Here is a 19,715-nt window from a genome sequence, read left to right as displayed (position 1 = left end):
TAGTACAGACAACGAAAACAACAACTCCATTTTCCTGCAGAACATTATATTCAGGTAGTTCATCCATCCCTTGAAAGTCTTCTGTGGGTGGAGAATACCACGTATAACCAACTGAGATACCATTGAGCAAAATACGTTTTTATCTGCTTTATTTCTCCTAGAAATGTCAGCACAGCACATTATATTGCCTGTAATTTTAATAGATAAACGAGACAATGATTCCATTGTTATTTTTTTCTTAAAATGGTAGAATACATTTTCTTAAAAACGTCTGCAAACATATTTACAAAAGTGTGAAAGCAATAAATGCAGGCTTTTTATATTTTTACTGAACTTCAAAGACTGACTGATATCCTAATTTTATTGGAAATCTGGTCCAAGGATGATACAAGAAATGAAATATCACACTCAGTTTTGCTTTCTTGTAGGCTACCGTGGAAAACAAATCAAACAGATAAATATTTTAAAATGAACAAACATATTTCATGAAGCATAATGAAGATATTCCAAAACCATTTCCTATACTTTTATTTTGTTTCAGCTTTAAAACATCTCTTGGTCTTTCTTAATGTTGTGTTAAAATGTGGGACACCATCTTACTTTTGGAAAGCCAGCTGCTGTAATGTGATTATGAAGTAGCCACTAAAATATCATTCACAGTATCTGCATCACAGGAATAGACTTCTTTTTTTCAAACAGGAGTGATAAAATTTGTGTTGTTGCCTTCATCTTTCACATTTTAAATACTGTTGGCTGACAGAAATAAAGTGTAGTGTCATGCTTGGTTTACCTAAATCGTTTATTTTGTAACTAATAAAAGTAAACAATTACCAGATACTGTATATATAGAGATATATAGATATATGGCCACAAATAAACTATAGTAGAAAGTTATTTTGGTTTTGATAAAGTTAAGAAAAGCACATAAAATCATATTTCATGAATATCTTGTTTTATGGCCATCAATATTTTTGTATTTTTTTCTTTTGTTTCATCAACATAGCAAAATACAATCTTCCTATTAAACAATAATTATCAGATGGCAGACAATTCTTTTTATTGGTTTACATTGGCAGGTCACAGTCTAAAAGCACAACCACATCAGGCAGAAATTGCACACAGACCGCCCTGGATTTTGAAGACTAATTTTTATGCTTCTACCAAAAGAGTTCAATTTAAAACTGGGGACTGTAACAAGCACTAATTAAATACATGGATTTTGGTGTTTTTTGGTGTTGTTTTTTTTTTTTTTTTAATAGCTAAATAAAATGACTAAAATTGCAATACTTTATTTTGCTTTCAACTTCAGATTTAACATTTGTGCTTGATCTTAGCAAACACACTTTGAACTTCCTAGCAATCTTTTATGAAAGTTCAATCACCAAAAAAAAACCCAACCTGTTTTGTTTTCCCATCACAGAATACTGCAGATTTATTTCAATTAAGCCTGTTCCTTGGCTTTTTTTCGGTATTGATATTTGCACTTTTACCTTATTCCTGAAAACTAGGGGAGATTTGCATGTAATACAATCATAGTCACAATGTCAGTGTTTCTGCAAGAAATGGCTGTAGGTGGGACTGTCCCATAATTATGTAGTTGTATTAGTTGTAGAAGGCATGTTCATGTCTTCAAAAACCAGACTGGTCTTAAGATATTACTCTTTATTTGAGACAGTTACCATTACTTCATTAAAAAATGACAAAACAGCAATAAACATTTTAGCTCTTTAATGAGCAAATATCAGGTCTCTTAGCATTGGAATAATATTCGTTATCCAGATTATCTTTATTTCACTCAGTGACCAGTAATATGGCCAAGAAGTACAAAGTAATTTTCCATCAAGTAGTATACAATTTTTGTGTGTAATAAGCTTTCATTCTTGAAAAAGAGTAACTGAAAAGAAATGTTTCTGTTACTGCAGTTAGTTTGTCAGAGAAAGTTCTTCGCATTATCTTACAAACTATCAAAATTGCTAGTAATTTGAAAAAATGTAAAAAAAAATCACATAACTTTAGTCTAATAGAAATATAGTACAGGTAAGAGAGAAAGTATTTATCAGGGATGTGCTCTTAAGTCCATCTCAATTATTTCTTTTATATAAATGTACATCTGATTACATATACAAACATTTTGAAAGGACTGTGGTATATAATTACTGGAAAGCAACAGGGGAATGAAAAATTTCTTGTGATTTTAGAACATTCATTTCAAATCACACAAACACATGTAGTATTCAGATCATAAAATTTCCAGTTGTTGGCTCTCTCCTCATTCTTACGTACCCTCTTTCTCTACACTATTGCCATCTGGTCTAGAGAATTCATTTGAATGGCAAAGTTAATGTATAGCAAAAAGGGAAATAACTTTATATTAAAGTATTATAAGTAAACTTTGTAACATGCAACATGAGTTTGAAGAATAAACTGAAAGGCGTAATCAGAGCGGTAATATTGGGGCATTTTTCTATTGCAAAATATCATTGCAATTAAATTCTTGGACACACTTTACCTTACAATTTGAACTAAATATATTGTAACTAAATCACAGCAAATTATAAATTCTTCATCAAAGGAGATTCCATTAAAGTTATAGTTATGTTAAAGTTAGAAATTATTTAGGTGGAAAGGAAAAAGAACGTTAATAATATAGATTTTTTTTGTCTGGGATTCGTACCAATGAGGGTTCACCACTGTATAACTAGAATGCCATAAATACCTTTAAGAACTGTTGCAATTCATTCTATTTCTGAAGCTACCATGAAATATTTTACTGTAATTACTTTTGCCCCTTTAAAAAACTTCTTTAGGTTGTGCCAATCGACGGAGAAAGCTTCTATTAAAACTCCAATGGGATGAGAAGAATTTTAATTACGGCTTAATCAGCAGCACAGCCACCAAGCATATAAATTATCATGCACATCGTGCTAAAAATACCCAGTTTCCTTTATTCCCACAACTTTTATACTGACAGCACTTATGTGATAATGTTGTACCTGCCAGGCTGTAAAACTTCTTTGACTGGCAGATTTCAGCATGAGCCCCTTTCTAAGGCCTTAACAGCATTGGTGCTTTGTGTACTTATTCAAATATGTAAATATGGTCTACACAAGAAAACAGGTCCAAATAAAAATTGGTGAAAATTATCTGACATTCCATTAGTGTGTCCCTTGTGCATATTTATAGGTTTTTAAAATTTTCAGTCATAGTTCTTTCCTGTTTGTGTTGCACATGCCTAATTCCATTATGTAACTTAAATCTTCAAAAAATTAATACTTGAATGTGAATGAAAAAGTATCATTCAGGACAACTGCTTCAAGCAATTGCAAACAGTTGGGTTTGTTTGTTTTTTCTTTTGTTTCTTTCTTAAGTTCATTTGATATATGTACAATTCATTTTTTTCAAAACCCCAAAAGTTCTTGATATGTATATTCACATAATATTCCTCCATATTTAAATAGTAAGAGTCTTGTAGGTTGAAAGCCAAGTAATCTTCAGTAATATCACCTACTGTAATCCATCAAAAAATAAAGTTTGTTTAGTCTTGTCTGGCTATACCCTGGTTGTTGAATGTGAATGGGGGTGGGGATGAGGATGGGGCAGAGTATTGTTCTGTCCTCCGGTAAATGTATTGAATGTGTGTAGGGGTTGAATCCCTGGTATAGTGTTGGGGATCATTGTGATGGTGTTGGGTGTCATTAAGGGAATATCATCAGGAGACCTTCTCATAGCTAGCGTGTAGTCTGGGGGACAGGCGGTCCTAAGAACCACCTCATGTGGATGGATGGACTCACATTCATGATCCAAGTCAGTGTGCTTCATTTGGAGGGACATTATCTCCTCTTCTTGTGCATGGGTAAGATCATTGGTAGTAGTACGTTGTGGGCTACATCTCCTATGAACATCATGTCTCCGCTTGTCTTTTTTGTAGTACAATGCTGCAAAGGCCAAAATGTTCAGGAACAGCAAAGATGCACCAACTGCAATAGTAACACTCAATTCTGTTGAATAGTCCCTTTGATCCACTGAAAATGGGCTTGGTTGTTGTTTGGGATCGTCTTGTTTGGCTGTAGGAAAGGCTGAAGTAACAGAAACAGAATTTTTCCTTGTTGGTCTGAAAGTATTATCAGTTGATGGCACTTTAGTTGTGGTAGAGGTATACTGTGAAATGTCGTTAAGATTGTGCAGATGAGGTACCAGTTCCAACCAAAGGTTCACTTTATTGGCCCTATAATGTTCTTTAACTCGTGGTTTTAATCCAATGTGAAGATACAGTTGGTCTTTCTGAGAATATCTGGTCCATGCTACTTCTTCAAAACGATTTGGTTTTGTATGGATGAATTTTGTATCTTGCGGCACTGGTTGATTTGGGTCACTAAAAGAAAATAATCTCCAATGTTACATAGTATTTCAAAAAGAATTACAAAATTAACATAATTAACATTTTATGCTTAATGTCTAAGTCTGTCCTTGGACAGAGCAGAATGCTATTTCCTAAAATTAGAGGCCTTAATAAACTTGATTAGAAACAGCATTATGCAAACGAACCCTTCTTTTACATAGACTTCAGCAACTTCCCTAGTTCCCAAAATGCTAGTGTCTCTCACACTGAAATCTTTTGCCACTGAGGACAGATCGCCAGCAATGTGGTAATGCGGACAAATGTCTATGAGAGACCAGCGTGAGAAGACATTAAGCTTTGCTTTTCTTTTTTAGTAACATAAAGCTCACAAAGCTCAGCATTTCTGTTCATATGCAGCATCTGTGGCCTTCCAGAGGTGAAAGACCATGGCAGGGCATAAATCAGTATAACACAGAGTGACTTAGAGTCCAATGGCTGAAGGTAGAAAACCGTTTTGAACTACCAGTGAAGGAAGAATTAATGAAAATGACAGAACTTTTGAAGTTTAAAGTCACATATTTTATGGTTGGAAGTGACAATTTAAAACAAAATACATTGTTAAAATAAGCTGTATTATATATGATGCAATATATATGTAATTTTCTGTCTCATGGGTTGAAAATATTACCAGTGCTGGGGTAAAGTCAGTTACTAATGTAACCATTTTTAACTATACATATATGCTAAATGCTTAGTTTTGCACTTTTCTGGGGATCCCTTAATTACTTTTGTGTACAAAGTATTTTTTAAATTTCTTCATGCAGAATATTTGCGAAGATATTTTCTCCCTCTTTTTGCTAGAATGTGTGAGCTGAGGGACATTACAATAAACATAAATATCCAACCCAATTCTTAATCTCTTATTCATCATACAAGTACAGAGGCATTCCCAAGGGAGATAACCAAGGGAAAACACTGCATCATTATATCCTGAGTTTGTATACAAGACTATTCATTGTCTGGTACTCACCCAGTTTTTGCAAAGTTTGTCCAGTACGTCATCACCACCGCACTTAGCATGACATCATTTTTTGAGAAATTACAAGGAAATAACTCAGTAGGACCAATCATGGGGATTCCTAGTACGTAAGGGACCTCATCTCCATGGGCTGCATCTGCCCATGCAGGTACCTGATCTGTCTGGCAATGATGGTAGAAGGCATAGAAATATGTAGGCGATCCAAAATTTGAGTGAAGATCTGCTGTAGCCACTGCTGGTGCAACCCACTGGTGATCAGTAAACAAAGCCAGCAGTGTTTTCCTTCTGGTCTCAGGATTGTGTCGATCTGCCCAGTCCGTGTACATAAATTTAATAGTTTCCCTCAATATATCTTTGCCTTCAGGGTATCCATATAAGTTATCAACAAAATTAGAAACTGCAAAGTCAAAATCACTAGCTGATATGCCATCTTCGCTATCCACAATATTTTCAACAAATTTTAACCCTTCCCCTTGGTTAACTCCCAACATGATGTCGTAATTGAGGAATTCTCCTTGTTCCATCAGTATCTGAGGATCATCAGGTATCACATCGCCATCAATTACTGGTCCAAAGGCTATATGGTATCTTGCTGGTTGAATGTCCTGGTCGACAAGTTCTCTATAAGGCTTCTTCTGTAGACATTCTACCAATTCTACAGTGTCTGACATGTTGCAACCAACTTTTGTAGCCAACATCCTGGCGTATTTTGCAGGCTGAAAACTAACTGCCCAGCTGGAGAGAGCTGTTCCACTTTGAGCTATTGCTCTTTGAAAAAGTCCTGTGGGGAGAAATATTTAAAAACTACTGAAGTGACCTTGAAACAGCTACATACTTGAAAGATTCAAAGGAGTTCTTTGAAACAATAGAAAACTTCAACAGAAGAGATACTTGAATCCTAATAGTACTTAAACACATAAGATGGTGAGATCTGTCATTGTACCTACAGGTAATGTATAAAAAATAAATGCAATATGCGCAGAAATTGAAGCAAATGATTCTACCTCAATGCAGTCCAGCTGAGGAACAGATTTAAAAAAAAAAAAAAAAACACCTCAGGAAGAAAAAGAAGTGGCATTACCTTATGTAGGATAACACTATTAGCTTGAAAGAAATTCCTAAAGTTAAAGCAATTTATAGGTTGGAGTAACAGCCAACAAGTATCTGAACTGGATTGAATTTCTGGATATTGTTCAAGCCGTCAGCAGCATGTGTGCATACAACTATGTGTTAAATGAACCTAATATACCGTTTTTTTATGTTTTGTTTGGATTAAAGTTCGTCTGAGGGGTGCAGTGCTTCTGAATTGTGTATCACAGCAGAAGTTTATATTCTGGAGTAACAGACGAGAAGGTACTAAGCAGCTATTAAATTTATAAGTGTTTAAGAGTCAAGATCCTTTCTTGGAAGGAGCTTTTTTAATGAAGGTTTATAGTAATCACACTTACATAAAAAGGGAAATAATATATTTTACATTATTTAGCTTTGTAATTCAGAGATTTAAACATACGTTCAGGTATTCATTTAGGGGAGAGAGAGAATATGATCTGGCGCTGCATATAAACTTATAGCAAATCCCAAAGACTTCAGTGCAATTAATTTGAATTTATGCTGATTTAACTAGCACTCTGGACCAGGAATTCTACTCACAGAAATAACAAAATATGTTTAAATTGACATTTTCCTCCCCCTTCTGTAAGCATTTTTGAGTATATCATGGATGAAAGCCTCGCCCCCTTGTAGTCAATTAATCAATCCAATTTTTTTGATATTGGCTTTAATGCAATCAAACCTCCACCCTTGTCCCAATACTTCTTGGCTCCCTTTGTGTTGGGGCCTTGCCTTTTCCTGCTCCCTTTGAGGATGGTAGTTCACGTTCTGGAAGAGATTTTGAGTCTGAACCTTGTATAAAATAATGCTCATCCCTAATTCAAAAACTTATACTGTATTTAGGTAACTGTCATCTTTCTGGGTTTTTTACATTTTCATGGAAATGCTTCTAGTTCATTTCAGACAAAAGACAAAACATCTGCACTAATTACTGGAAAATATTTTCTACTGGACCCTACATCCTATAGGTCACTGTGGGTAATACAAAATGATCTATAGCATATATAAGCTATGCTGATTTAAGACATATGGGTCAAAATTTGGTTTTACTTATGCCGATAGGCACCTGGAGTAATTGCAGTGACTTTGGCAGACTTGCTGAGGGACTGGAAGTGACATCTGGCCTCACTCACTTAATTTTGCAAGAATGTATCTTTGGTATAATGCTTGATGAATAGCTGGATACTCCAACTAAAGGAACTGGAGTTAAGGTGCTTATCTTACCTCAGAATTTTCTTCCAATAATGCAAAAGATGGCTCTTACTTTGATAAGTAACATATTTCTATAGATAAAAAAACTTTCATAGCCTCTAAATCAAGTCAGAAACATATCTTTACAGCCGCTGTTGCAGTACCAGACCCTGTACGCTCAGAAGTTAGTTGGAATCAGTTGCCGGTGAAAAATATTTTACAAGCTTCTGAGGAATTTAAAATCATTCTAGACTGTATTAGGTCCAAATCCAAAAGTCTTAAAATCAGATAGGTGTAGGGACTGAAATATGTAAACTCAAGCCTCCCCTTAAATTTATGAGAAGTCATATCCAAGATATTATTTCCTTGTAAGATATGAGTAAAAAATATGAAAGAACTTGAGCTATAAAGCAGGTAAAAATATATTTGCATGTTTACAAGGTCAGATATTGAGCTAGTATAAATCAGCTCAAAGTCAGTGGAATTACCGCAGAGGATCCAAGCATTGTAATAAATGTAACTAAATGACAAAACTGAATTTTCACAAAGATGTATTTCACGATACTTCATAATGTTTCTTTTTTGCATATTGTGTAAATCTATTTTTATTGCTTTATTAAATATCTCTGAACAAGGACAGAAAGTGTAAGCTACGTATTAAGAAAATGCTGATATAAACACTATGGCTTGCTAAGTGCTACATAAACATTAAATGTTGGATTAAGTAAAAGCGGTCAAATCCTCTGGCCATAAAGTTATCTTAGGAAATGAAACTAAACATCTCTCCTGCTGAAGAATGCTTACGGAAATATTTCTCCTCTCAAACCATTTGGTGAAAAATGAACAAGAGTATGAAAAATTATTTTCATTCTGCCACATAATCCTGGCAGAAATTGGTATCACACAGGATGGAAAACTACATTTTTATCTGATAATGTGTATGATTATTATAGTTTATGGGTTTCAGAGTGATGGAAATATTTAAATGTTCAATGGACCGTATGATTTTGTGACTCTATTCAAAGTCTCACCAAAGTAAATAATAATAATTTGCATATATTCATCTACATTTCCAGAGCACTTTCTAAAGATGGGTCCTGTTCTGCCCAGTTGCAGATGGGCAGCTGTGAACAGCACCATCTTGAAACCGACTGAATGCTTCCTCTCAACTACCAAGGGATCTTTTCAAAGGGAAATGAAGGAAGCAAAGAGCATCAGAATCTACACTTTATGAAACAGACTGGTTAATAATGTGAAACAAAAGTTTTTTTGAAAATGTTAAGATATTTGAAAATGTTTGAAAACTTGAAATAACTTTTATTATTTGAAACTGCCCAATTTTTATTTTAATGGCAGATCTAACCATCACCAAAAGAAACATAACAGACATGGGGGTGTGGCACATTGTTCTGTTTAATCCTAATTTCAATAAAGCATGGTTTTGCTTTTTTTATAAAAGAAATCCTCAAAAATTTACTTTTACAATTGGATTTTAAGTATACATCTGTAAGCATTCTTCAGTCCCCTCCCAAATCCTTTGATCTGCTATGTTGGCAAATTACGCCATCAGTTTCACTAAACAAATTCTGCTCCTGGCAGAATTCTGTTAGAATATGACAGGGCAAAATTTGCTCATAATGATCAACACAAAACTGACCAGATATTGTAAATGTGGCATTTCACGTTAATGTCATGTTACATCAAGAAGATCAAGATGAATATCAAGTAAGAGTTAGAGGAGAAAAAAACAGGTCTCCACATCCAACCTTAAGCTAAATCATCTATGACAAAAGTTATTTTTGTGAGTTCTGATGAAAAAAGATGGTGCAGTGTGACCCTCAGATTACAGTGTAATGAAGTAATGCTTACATCTTGTTCTTATAGGTCAGTTTATAAATACGTCCTGTTTAACTGCAGGTACTTATGGAAAAAAAGATTACATTAAAAATCAAACTGTGGAAATAGACTAGAATTTAAACTACAGTCTATTTTCCACTAGACCTTTCTTGTAAAAGCTATATTTTTCTCTCATTTAAAATAGTGTAAAGGCCTGATCTAAAGAATCTGTCACTTCTATTGACCTCAGTGGACTCTGCATCATGACTCTGGGTAAATGCAGCTCTTTTAATGTCAGTGGAATTATTTCTTTTTTATGATTGGCCAATTAGTCCCCCATGGAGATACAGCAATATAAATTAGTGGAGGATTTTATGCACAGGGCACAATGTGATGTCCCTGGTAAAACTAAACAATACAGATAAAAATGTGTGAGAACAGTAAGACAAGAGTAATGTGATCAATAAGCAATAGCCATGCAAATGAGAGAAACTGTGTGGAACTGTGGGGCAAAAATCATAAGGAAAAAAATTGAGTGCCTCAAACAGCATGGTTTTAATTTCCTGCTGTCTGCCTCAACTAGAGAGAAAAGGTGTTAGTTATGGAATAGGAAAAAACATATAGTAGAATATCCATTTGCAACTTGGATGCTTTGACAATTTTGGATCATGCATGCAAAACATTCAACCATTCTTTTATTAGATGACAGCAAGTGAAGTTCATGCAGTTTCAGACAAAAGATTTCTGAACTAGGTACTTGTTTCCTTCACAGAAAATAATAGTTTTAAGCATTTCAGCTGTTAGCCTGAAAAGAGAAACTGTGTCATTTAAACTGTGTCATTTTAGTTTTCTTTAAATTCTGCTCCTCGTGGGAAACTAAACATGCCTTTCATGACTGTCTGAATATAGATGACCTCATCTACTGTGAGCATGACTGACTGGTTTTCCAAAAAGGACACCCTTAGGTAGGAAAGGAAAGAGACAAAAATGATGCACTGAGAAAATGCTGTTCAGCAGTCTGCTATAAAGTGTTTCTACAAAGCTCCATAGGAAAAGGAAGAAAGTGACCCAAAATTTAAACATGCAGAGAAGAGCTGAGGGAGAAGGTGGCTTGTACAGCCTTTAAAAAGTTTGCTTAACATTGAGCTGAACTCAACAGTTCATAGGAACAAAGAGAATATACAGAGCATCACATAGTACTAATGGCGGTGGCATGCAGACACCAAAATTGTCAAAATTTGCAACCTGCATAATACCTTTGGTTGAATTGCTCCAACGGTTACCTTCAGAATAATGGGATAAAGTCAACAGATTGACGCATGAACCGCCTGCACCAGATCCAAAAACAGTTATTCTTAGTGGGTCACCACCAAAGAACCCAATATTTTCACTAGTCCATCGCAAAGCTTGAATTAGATCAAGGAGGCCATAGTTTCCTTTTGCTGCTTGGTCCCCAGTGCTCAAAAATCCTGTGAATGTAAATGAAAAAAAGAAATGGTTAGAAAGTGCACTTCTGAGTAATCCTGTCACAAACTTCTAAGTAAGATTTCAAAAGTACATACCATTAAATATTACACAACTACATAATTTTCTGTATTCACTGGACAACAATCTGCAATTTTGCACTCTTCCTGAAACAAATTCTTTGGTATTCACTCTTTTAGCCATAATATATTAATGAAGGGAAGATGAAAATACATCCCAGGGAAAATACTCATATAAGTCTTAACAGGTCAGAGCATATTACTCCCAAAGACTTCCAAAGAGTAAAGGTTTAGCAAACAGATATGCTGCAGTCATTTTGTAAGTGATTTGGTCAACTGAGTACTGCACTTCTGTACTTAGATGCAGCCATGAGATTTGTGCATGCCTGAGAGACAACGGTTACACTTCTCTGTGGACTGTGTTTGGTTACGTCCCGGCAACACACTATCTTCTCCTTTAATCTCCGCCCAAAAATGCAGCTTATGTCACAGGACCAGCCAGGTTGAACAATGTGAGCAGCTCTCAAATCCCTGAGCTCTGTTCCATAGTCATTAACCTGAGTTAATTGAATCTGCATTAAATGGATAAGGACAATTTAAGCTGTTTCCATGACCCCTTAACATCAAAAAGATAAGAGCTCAGGGGTAATCCAGAGAGCACAAGAATTGCTCCTTTTTAGTCATACTGGAAGAATAACGATGGAACACGTCGGGTGCAAGAACAACTGTTTTACACTGTACTCCCAGCAGTACCCTCATATTTAGTATTGCTGTTCCTCTTATAATTAGAGCCCACTGACTCTAAAAGGTGGACAATAAAAACTGTGAAGAAAGTCTCTGTTGATAAAAGACATGGCTTTGCTTTTGGATCCCATTTATTGACATTTCTAATTTTCTCAGCTTAATAAACAAATGTTTAAATAATACCAGCTTTATGAAGTAGCCCTTCACCTACATTTGCATATCAAACTGATTTAATGCTCACTAAATCGACAGTGTAACTGTTTTTCAGTACATGCTTCATAGAGAAATGCAACCATTACAACAATTGTTTCCACAGTAATTAGATATTAGTGGGTTTTCTAGTCTCGTCAAAGTTCTACTGATTTAACTCTCTTGAGTGCAGACAGCCTACTCAAAAGACATTTACAGTAGTTTTTCAGAGAAATGGCTCTCAAAGGAGTCCTAGTCTTTCATTATGACAATAAAAGCAGCTTTTGAGACATTTCTAAGAAGACAGACACGTGTGTGTATACATATATAAAGTAAGGAGTTAACAAGAATAGAGATAGGTGCATGCATGTACCTATACTCATGTATATAATGAATATGTCATTTGTTACTTTATTATTATTCTGATCTGACTTCAAATGGCAAGCTTACATTTTGTATTGTCATATGTGTAGATATTTATACTAGCCGACCTTCTTTGCTGTAAACTGCACTGAAAGCTAATTGGCCTCGCTGCCTCCATAGTTGAGCTATGCTCCGTTTAGGGCGAGCAGCTTTGTTTGTGTAGGTCAATCCTGATTTTTGTTACCATGGAGAGGGAATAGGAAAGTGGCATAAGGTGCCAGGCCAGCAATTCTCCCACTTCCAGACCTAATGTACCAAGTCTAATGGGCATACTTCATTCACTGTAGTCATAGTAAATTGTTACTCTCATACTAGACTTTAAAATAACTACTATTCTACAACTAAAATGTGCCACATTTACTACTTAACTGCACAGAAAAGCAAAGTAACATCACTTCCAAAGAAGAAAATAACACCTTGATATTCAGGGAAAGTCCAGAAAGGAAGTCATAAATATAATTAATTCATTCTTATTTTACTGTTACAGCTCAGTACTGAGTTGAGATGAATATGATGCTATTTTACTCTGTTTCACTCTCTTTTGTTTTCTTTTGTATAGCCAGAGGGGCTGGTGTGCACATCTATGTGAGAGGATGGCCCCAGTATAGTCCTTCCTGCACAGGAGTATTCATTCCTGTCTTCACGCTCCAGTAAAATGTTGTCCCCCATAAATAGTTTTTAAGGACACAGAGAGATGATGCCTTTGAACCTACAATAGCAAATCTAATGAAAGCTTCCTAACCAGTCTCACTGCCTTTGTCAGCCTGCTTGAAGTTGAGGGATGGTACTAGTGACTGTAACAAAATTAAAATGTAGGAATTTATGGGAACTACAGGATCCTGTGGCTGCACACGCTGGGAAAGTCTTCCCTTCCTTTGCATAAGTACACGACTGTGGAAAATCAGTGACAAATCAGTTCATCATATTAAGCACATAAGTGACTGTACTGATTTAAGGGATCGCAAAACACAGACAGCAATGACATGAGAGCAGTTACAGCAGTTACCAAAGTTGTGCCCTAAACAAGTCCTTCTTTGTTTTTTTTTTTCCTTTTCCTGGCTTGCAGATTCCCTGAGCCTGGAGTGTTGGTTCAAAAAGATCCTGTAGATTCTCAAAGTGATTCCAAGGCATTTATTAGGAAAATAGGTTATGGTTGAGATACAGTGATCGCCCTGAAGGAAAACAAACACTAACACTCAGACCTTCTGAAAAAGTTGCTTTCTATACTCTGTATAGAATCTATACTCTATAATATGCAGCAAAGTGGGAAGTGAGTAAGTCTTTGCCTGGAAAAGCAACAGATTAAAATTATAGGCAAAGCCTTAGGGCAATCCCCTGCTGTTAAATGAGTTCACATCAAGCTCCGAAGCTTGATGGGGAAATGGGAAATCCTTGGGAAACTATAAATATACTACTTTTAAAGAATCTTTGTGAAAAGGACCTTAAAAAGAGCAAAAGAGGAAATGTCTCCCATTGCTAAAAGTAGTTATCAGGAACCTTTCATTCAGTTCAGGAAACGTGCCAGAAGGGGGAGCTTTCAGTTTATTTAAAAATAAATAAATAAAAAAAAAAATTAAAAAAAAAAATAGGAAGCATTAGTAATATTCTCCTCATTCATCTATATATTAGACAAATTATGACTTGTGTCCAGAGCAACAGCTCCGATGCAAGAGAAATATCTCACGCCTCCTCAGCAAGAACCACATTGGCTGCCTTCCATATCTACACAAGATGGATGATTATTGATGTTGACTTTCATGACATGAAACATTTCTATCTCATTTTTCAGAACCATAAGAAGCCTGTTAATATTGCCACCTGTTCATGCCTTTTTTCTTGTATGCAGTAGTATCAGCATGGCTTAGAAGCATTCAGAATGTCATGAAATCAGAGATAGGACTGATAAAACAGACGAGGCTTTTCTTTCCAGTTTATGTATGGTTTTGTTTTTTTTCTAGTGAGGAGTGCCTCAATACAGATAAACTCATCTAACTAAACACCCGTGGAGAAATGCTTTAACACACAGCATCATACCCAGTCTGTAGGTCTGTGGGCGCAAGTACTTACTCCTATTTATCACTTAGATAAAACAGAGATTGCAACAGTATGTTCTGTCTTTATCCCAAGAGGAGCTTTCAGTGTGTAATTAATATAGATACCATACATTTCTATGCATTTCTATGACACGATCATTACACTATCTAGATATTAAGCTAGCAATTTTGAGTCACAGAGGGGAACCTGCTCTTGCTACAAAGGACTTGTGTGTCTGAAAGCTTATCTGTTTTTAAACTGTATCAGCTAGTCTATTAAAATATATTATCCCTTTTTGCAAATGATGTCTTATTATTATCCTTGGATTGTCATCTCACCAAGAATGCTGCTATCATATGCTAGCACCTTTTGCTCTTGTTAAAAAAGTGAAGTAAATTATTCCTTATTTTAGTTATTCCAGGAAGACATTTACAAAAAAACTTTTGCATTATTCTCTAAAAAGGTCAGATTGAGCTAATTTTGTTCCATAATTAAGTCCTTCTACTGGAAATATTCCAATCATCAGCTGAACAATTGCTATTTTATATTCTGAATGGAGAGGTTATCTCTTCTTTTATCTCCTCCAAAGGAACAGACTCTAATAGAATTATGGAAGTGAGGATGTGGTCTTTTGTGAATTTTAGAAAGAGATTTATTAAACTCATTTGGACCATTTCTCTGTTACATGTCCATTAGACAAATAGGCAGAGTGTGCCACAACCAGGCCCTGTATTTTGTGTTAAGATAAATTTTAATGCTTTATAGGCTTATCTGCCTGGGTAATGATTTCTGCTTGCCATTCAGATAAATCTTTTTCTAATATGATTCCAGCTTTTTTGAAGAGTAAATAAAATAGTAGAGTTGGGAAACTTTGTTGAAAACCTTAGTAGATTGAATTATTTCAAGCTCTGGCCTAATTTGAGCATTCAAATTAATGCAGAGGGGAAGGCCAAGACAAAATTTTTCCTAATGTAAGTGACTGCTACAATCCTATGATGCAGTAAAAGACTAGATGCAGGCTGATGGGTATGAAAGTGCCATTTCACATCACAGAGAACCAAACCTTCCCCCTGATGAGTTCTATCCATATAAGTGTTTCATAACCCTGCAGCCTTCGTGGCTGGCTGAAAGAAAGTAAGGGGCAGAAAGTCTTGTTGGACAAAAAAAAACCCACCAAACTGCCTGCAAGAAAATACACAGCAACAAATGCTACTCAAAGTAAAACACAAAACTGGTCTGACATGCTTAAAGGTTTTTTTTCAAAGAGCTATGTTACTGAAAGCAGTAACACTTAAGACTTTCATATTACCCACCTGTTTAGGCGTGTATTATAATAATTTAGCTGTGTTTCCAGTTACACTTCCCTATGCAGCCAAATGTCATTTTTTATTTTGTTAAAAGCAAATGTTAAATTCTAGAAGTATAAATGCATCAATGCATAGTGGAAGAATACAGAACATATTTTCAGGGAAGAATTTATATTCCCTCTGGATTGCAAGTTCCTTGGTTAGGACTTTAGTTTGACACCCTCTATTAATATTGAATGGTAATTGCCATGTACAGAAAATTTCAGTTGCCCTTTAAACTATACCTACTCAGTTTGAAATGTGAGCAAGATAAGCAAATTTTAAGCAATACGGTTAAACTTAAAGAGCACATTTGTTTTCATCTTAGACATCTCTCTTGAATTCACATCAGCTAACTAATCTGAATGAATTACATGGGCAGCAGCGCTGCAAACATTAATGTCTATGTGATATTCATGAAGCAGAGGATACTGCTCCTCGCTTTGCTGACCAGCTCATCCTAATATTAATAGCATATTTTAGTAATGGAAAAAGGGTAAGGTGACTAAAAGGACTAGGAACTCCCATAAGGAAGATGTAGGAGAATATAAACTATTCAGTGCAAGAAAAATACTCCTTTGTAGGCATCTGCAATATACCTCTGCTTGAGAATCAGATAAGCAAGTCTGAAAATGCTGCTTAATCAGGACTTTTGTATCCCATTCATTTAATATACAAAAAGGTAATTGCAACATTAGCAAAGTACTCGTCTGTTTCTGTAGCCTTCTGCCACATACATATCAGTAATAAGATTAATGATTTCAGGAGTGCAAGATTTTAGCTTAACTCCATGAGACGTGCAAAGTATCACGCTACATCATTATGCGCTTTTTCCTGGTTGTTTAAGATATATGAGACACTGCATTTATAAACAGATTTTATTTTATGTATAGAAGACAAATTAATATGTCAGAATCTTTGCAGGTGGACGCACTGTACTTTTAAACAATTAGAAGACAAATGTTCTGTTGCAAAATACTTGCTAACAGATGTACATTGTCAGGTTGGATGGGGCTCTGAGCAACCTGGTCCTGTTGAAGATGTTCCTGCTCATTACAGGGGGGTTGGACTAGATGGCCTTTAAAGGTCCCTTCCAACCCAAACCATTCTATGATTCCATACATTATACGCATATATTTGCAAACTATTCACTTTTCACATAGTAAGGTTACATGACTGGTCACATAAATTGTTTGAAAACTTACTTATATTTTCTGATGTCATACCATAAACTTTATAAATTCAGGACAAGCATCTTCCATACAAATAGCCTGCACTGATCTTTTCAGCCCACAGCTCTGTTTTGGGATGTGTTAGGCTGGCATGTCTGTAGTGATCAACTTGCGACTACCAAAAGAGCTGAATGTGCCATATAACACTGGCTGAAGTGATAGGGGGGACCATGAAGGGTTATGATATGAGGCCAGTTTAATTGCAAATGTTTTAGAGCTGTGGAATTTTTATTTTTTTTTAAACAAAGACTCTCTTATAGAATAAAAATCCATCCATTCAATATGGCTGGACTATATGGCTGACTTAGAAACAACTCAGATACTGAAAAGTTTTGAGTAGTTGTTCCCACTATTCACATAACCTCAGTCACTCAGTAAAAAACTAGAAAACAGCTCAACTATTTTAACTGTCTTAATTAAGCTGTGTTACTGTAAGAACAGTACCTCAAGGTTAAGTGTATGAACAATAAACTGTACCGCAGCAATGAGAAACAGCTGCACTAATTCATTAACTTACCAAACTCTAAAGTGGTGCATCTGTGAGGTAGAATTGTTTAAAAATAGCAACAGTACCAACTTCACCGGCCAGTGCTATCGCCCCAGCCATTAGCCTTTCCTATGAAATTCCCATTCATTTCACCAAAGTAAACAATTTACAGAATTGAATCAGTAAATATAAGAACTTGTAACTATATCTTTTGGCATTTTGAAAGCATGCATAGAGAAAAGAGTGTGATGGTGTATAAACTCTGATGCACTTTTTCAGCATTGCTGTTCTCCAGTTAGAATTTTTAACACTCCTCCCAGAGTACCAAATCCTCTGAATGAATATTAGTGAAGTGGACGGAGCCTACAAAAAGGCTGGCACTTCCTTGTGGCTCTTTAAAACAATGGAATCTTTCGCTTCCTTGCATTTTACTTAATTTCTTCTCCCATGAGAGGCTAAACAAACTGAACACTGCAAGTTATAGAAGTCCCTTACAGCTGTTTCAGCCTGGCATCTGTCACTTGCCAGCGCTGATGCATTACAACAAACTTCCAGTATAGAGGCAGATTGCGAAAGAGTGAAGTGTCTCACACCAGAGCACTATTCCATTGTCAAAGATGTACTAGCATGCCTTCACTAGGTGCAATGCAGCCCAAAGCAGGCTAACCCTCAGCCTTTTTCCAAAACACAGGTTCTCTTTTACAGGCTCTATCAAAGCCCCTTAAATGATAAAAAAAGTGTGGATGAAGCAAGATCTTTTCCTATCCTGGAAAGATTATCCTCAGCCATTACAGAAAGAAGAAAGTTGCTTAGATTTACTGTGATATTCTTGGCAAGTATGCTGTAGATGTTGAAACAGTTTGAGATTATAATTTCTAGCATTCTCTGAAGGCTGTGAGAATAGGGTGACTTTCTTTGCCTTTCAAGTTTCAGCAAAAAGATGATAAAAGTCTGAGAGTGCTTTCAAAATATTTAGCTGTCTCTTCTTCATATGGTCAGCTGTTATTTTCCATTCTGCCTTGTCTGTCATGTCGGGACAGGATTGGGCAGCCTCTCAAATTCTGGGTATTTTCTACATGTGAGACATTCATGTATTGCTCCCTGTGACAATCCCATGGTTGCACATGGGGTCATGGTATGGGGCAGGCCCACACGATGGAGCAGGTCAATGTTTGTTTGTAAAGCACCGAGCTGGCCGGTTTCCCCACCTGCAGCATGGCACAGTGCGGTGTTGTTTCTCTCCAGGTCTCCCAGCCCACGTGTCAAGCGTGACCAGTTAGCAGGTCACAGCTCCCACAGTGTGTGGCAGGCTTGTCAGGCGCGGGGCAATGGCGAGAATACAAAAAGTCAGATGTTTGTTACGGTACTGTCAGCTGCGGAGACAAGTTTCACAGAAGCAATTCTCTAAGCCCGTGCGGTACAGTTGATATCGGGGTGGGAAGTGTAAACTGATGCTGTGCTCTGCAGGCAGCTCTTGCAGCCAACAATTTGGCTTCAGCACAGGAAGCGTGGATAAAAGGGGATTCAGCTGCCCTCTGCTTGTCAGACCTCTACTCTTAAGTGCAACATAGCTGGTCCCAAATGATCACCCGAGAGATCAGCTCTGTAGTAGCTTTTTATAGATGATCTTTACTGAAGAGTCAAATGAAAGTCTGATAACGAACTCAGAGATACTTTGAAAGAGTTATATAAGCAATAGGGCTAGTCCACTAGAAGTGATCTTTAATACTGATTTCTGGATATGCTGTAAAAGGAAAAAAGAAAAGGAGGAGGCAAGTGTGGCCTCAGAAATACAGCTGCAGAAACTAATTTTGCAGGATTTTAAGTGTTATGTACTGACACATATCGGAAAGTAGAAGTAAGCCTTAAGAACTGATGAAAGATACTTGGCATAGGTGGAGGCAAAAAGCAGCTGGAGTTCGTTTGATTTGATTGTCTCCTTTAAAAATATGAAAAAAAGATGTGGTTTGCTGTAGAAAAGAGCAGATATCTACAAATATTTTCATCTTTAAAAAAATAAGCAATTCTGCTGCCAGCAGAGATCTACTTAAATGCCTTCCACAAGGTAAAAATCATAGTTGTTAGTACACAGTTGAGTCATGCTCTAGGGCGACACAACTTTTAGGTTAAAGCATTTTAAGTTGCATACAAACTTTTCACAGCTTATGAATAGTGCTCTATTACTAAGTGATACATCAGCAATGCTCTTATGAACCACTGTCTTCGAGAACTTTAACAAAAATATAAATAAAACAATAGTC

General features: G+C 36.1%; 1 protein-coding gene across 3 annotated transcripts in view; it reads right to left on the bottom strand.

Moving 5' to 3' along the window:
- Positions 1 to 496: 496 nt before the first annotated feature.
- The window catches only part of NLGN1 (neuroligin 1), a 400,485-nt gene continuing 381,266 nt past the window's right edge, over positions 497 to 19,715 (bottom strand). For all 3 annotated transcript variants that reach the window (XM_074878520.1, XM_074878519.1, XM_074878521.1), the window contains 3 exons: positions 10,772 to 10,984; positions 5,370 to 6,159; positions 497 to 4,372 (listed from right to left, as the gene is read on the bottom strand). In XM_074878520.1, coding sequence (XP_074734621.1) covers positions 3,550 to 4,372; positions 5,370 to 6,159; positions 10,772 to 10,984 — 1,826 coding nt within the window. In that variant the 3' untranslated portion in view covers positions 497 to 3,549. The remainder of the gene's footprint in view (positions 4,373 to 5,369; positions 6,160 to 10,771; positions 10,985 to 19,715) is intronic.

This window comes from Strix uralensis, chromosome 9 (assembly GCF_047716275.1).
Source record: "Strix uralensis isolate ZFMK-TIS-50842 chromosome 9, bStrUra1, whole genome shotgun sequence".
In the NCBI taxonomy this organism is placed as follows: domain Eukaryota; kingdom Metazoa; phylum Chordata; class Aves; order Strigiformes; family Strigidae; genus Strix; species Strix uralensis.
This window is presented reverse-complemented; position numbering and strand designations above follow the sequence as displayed.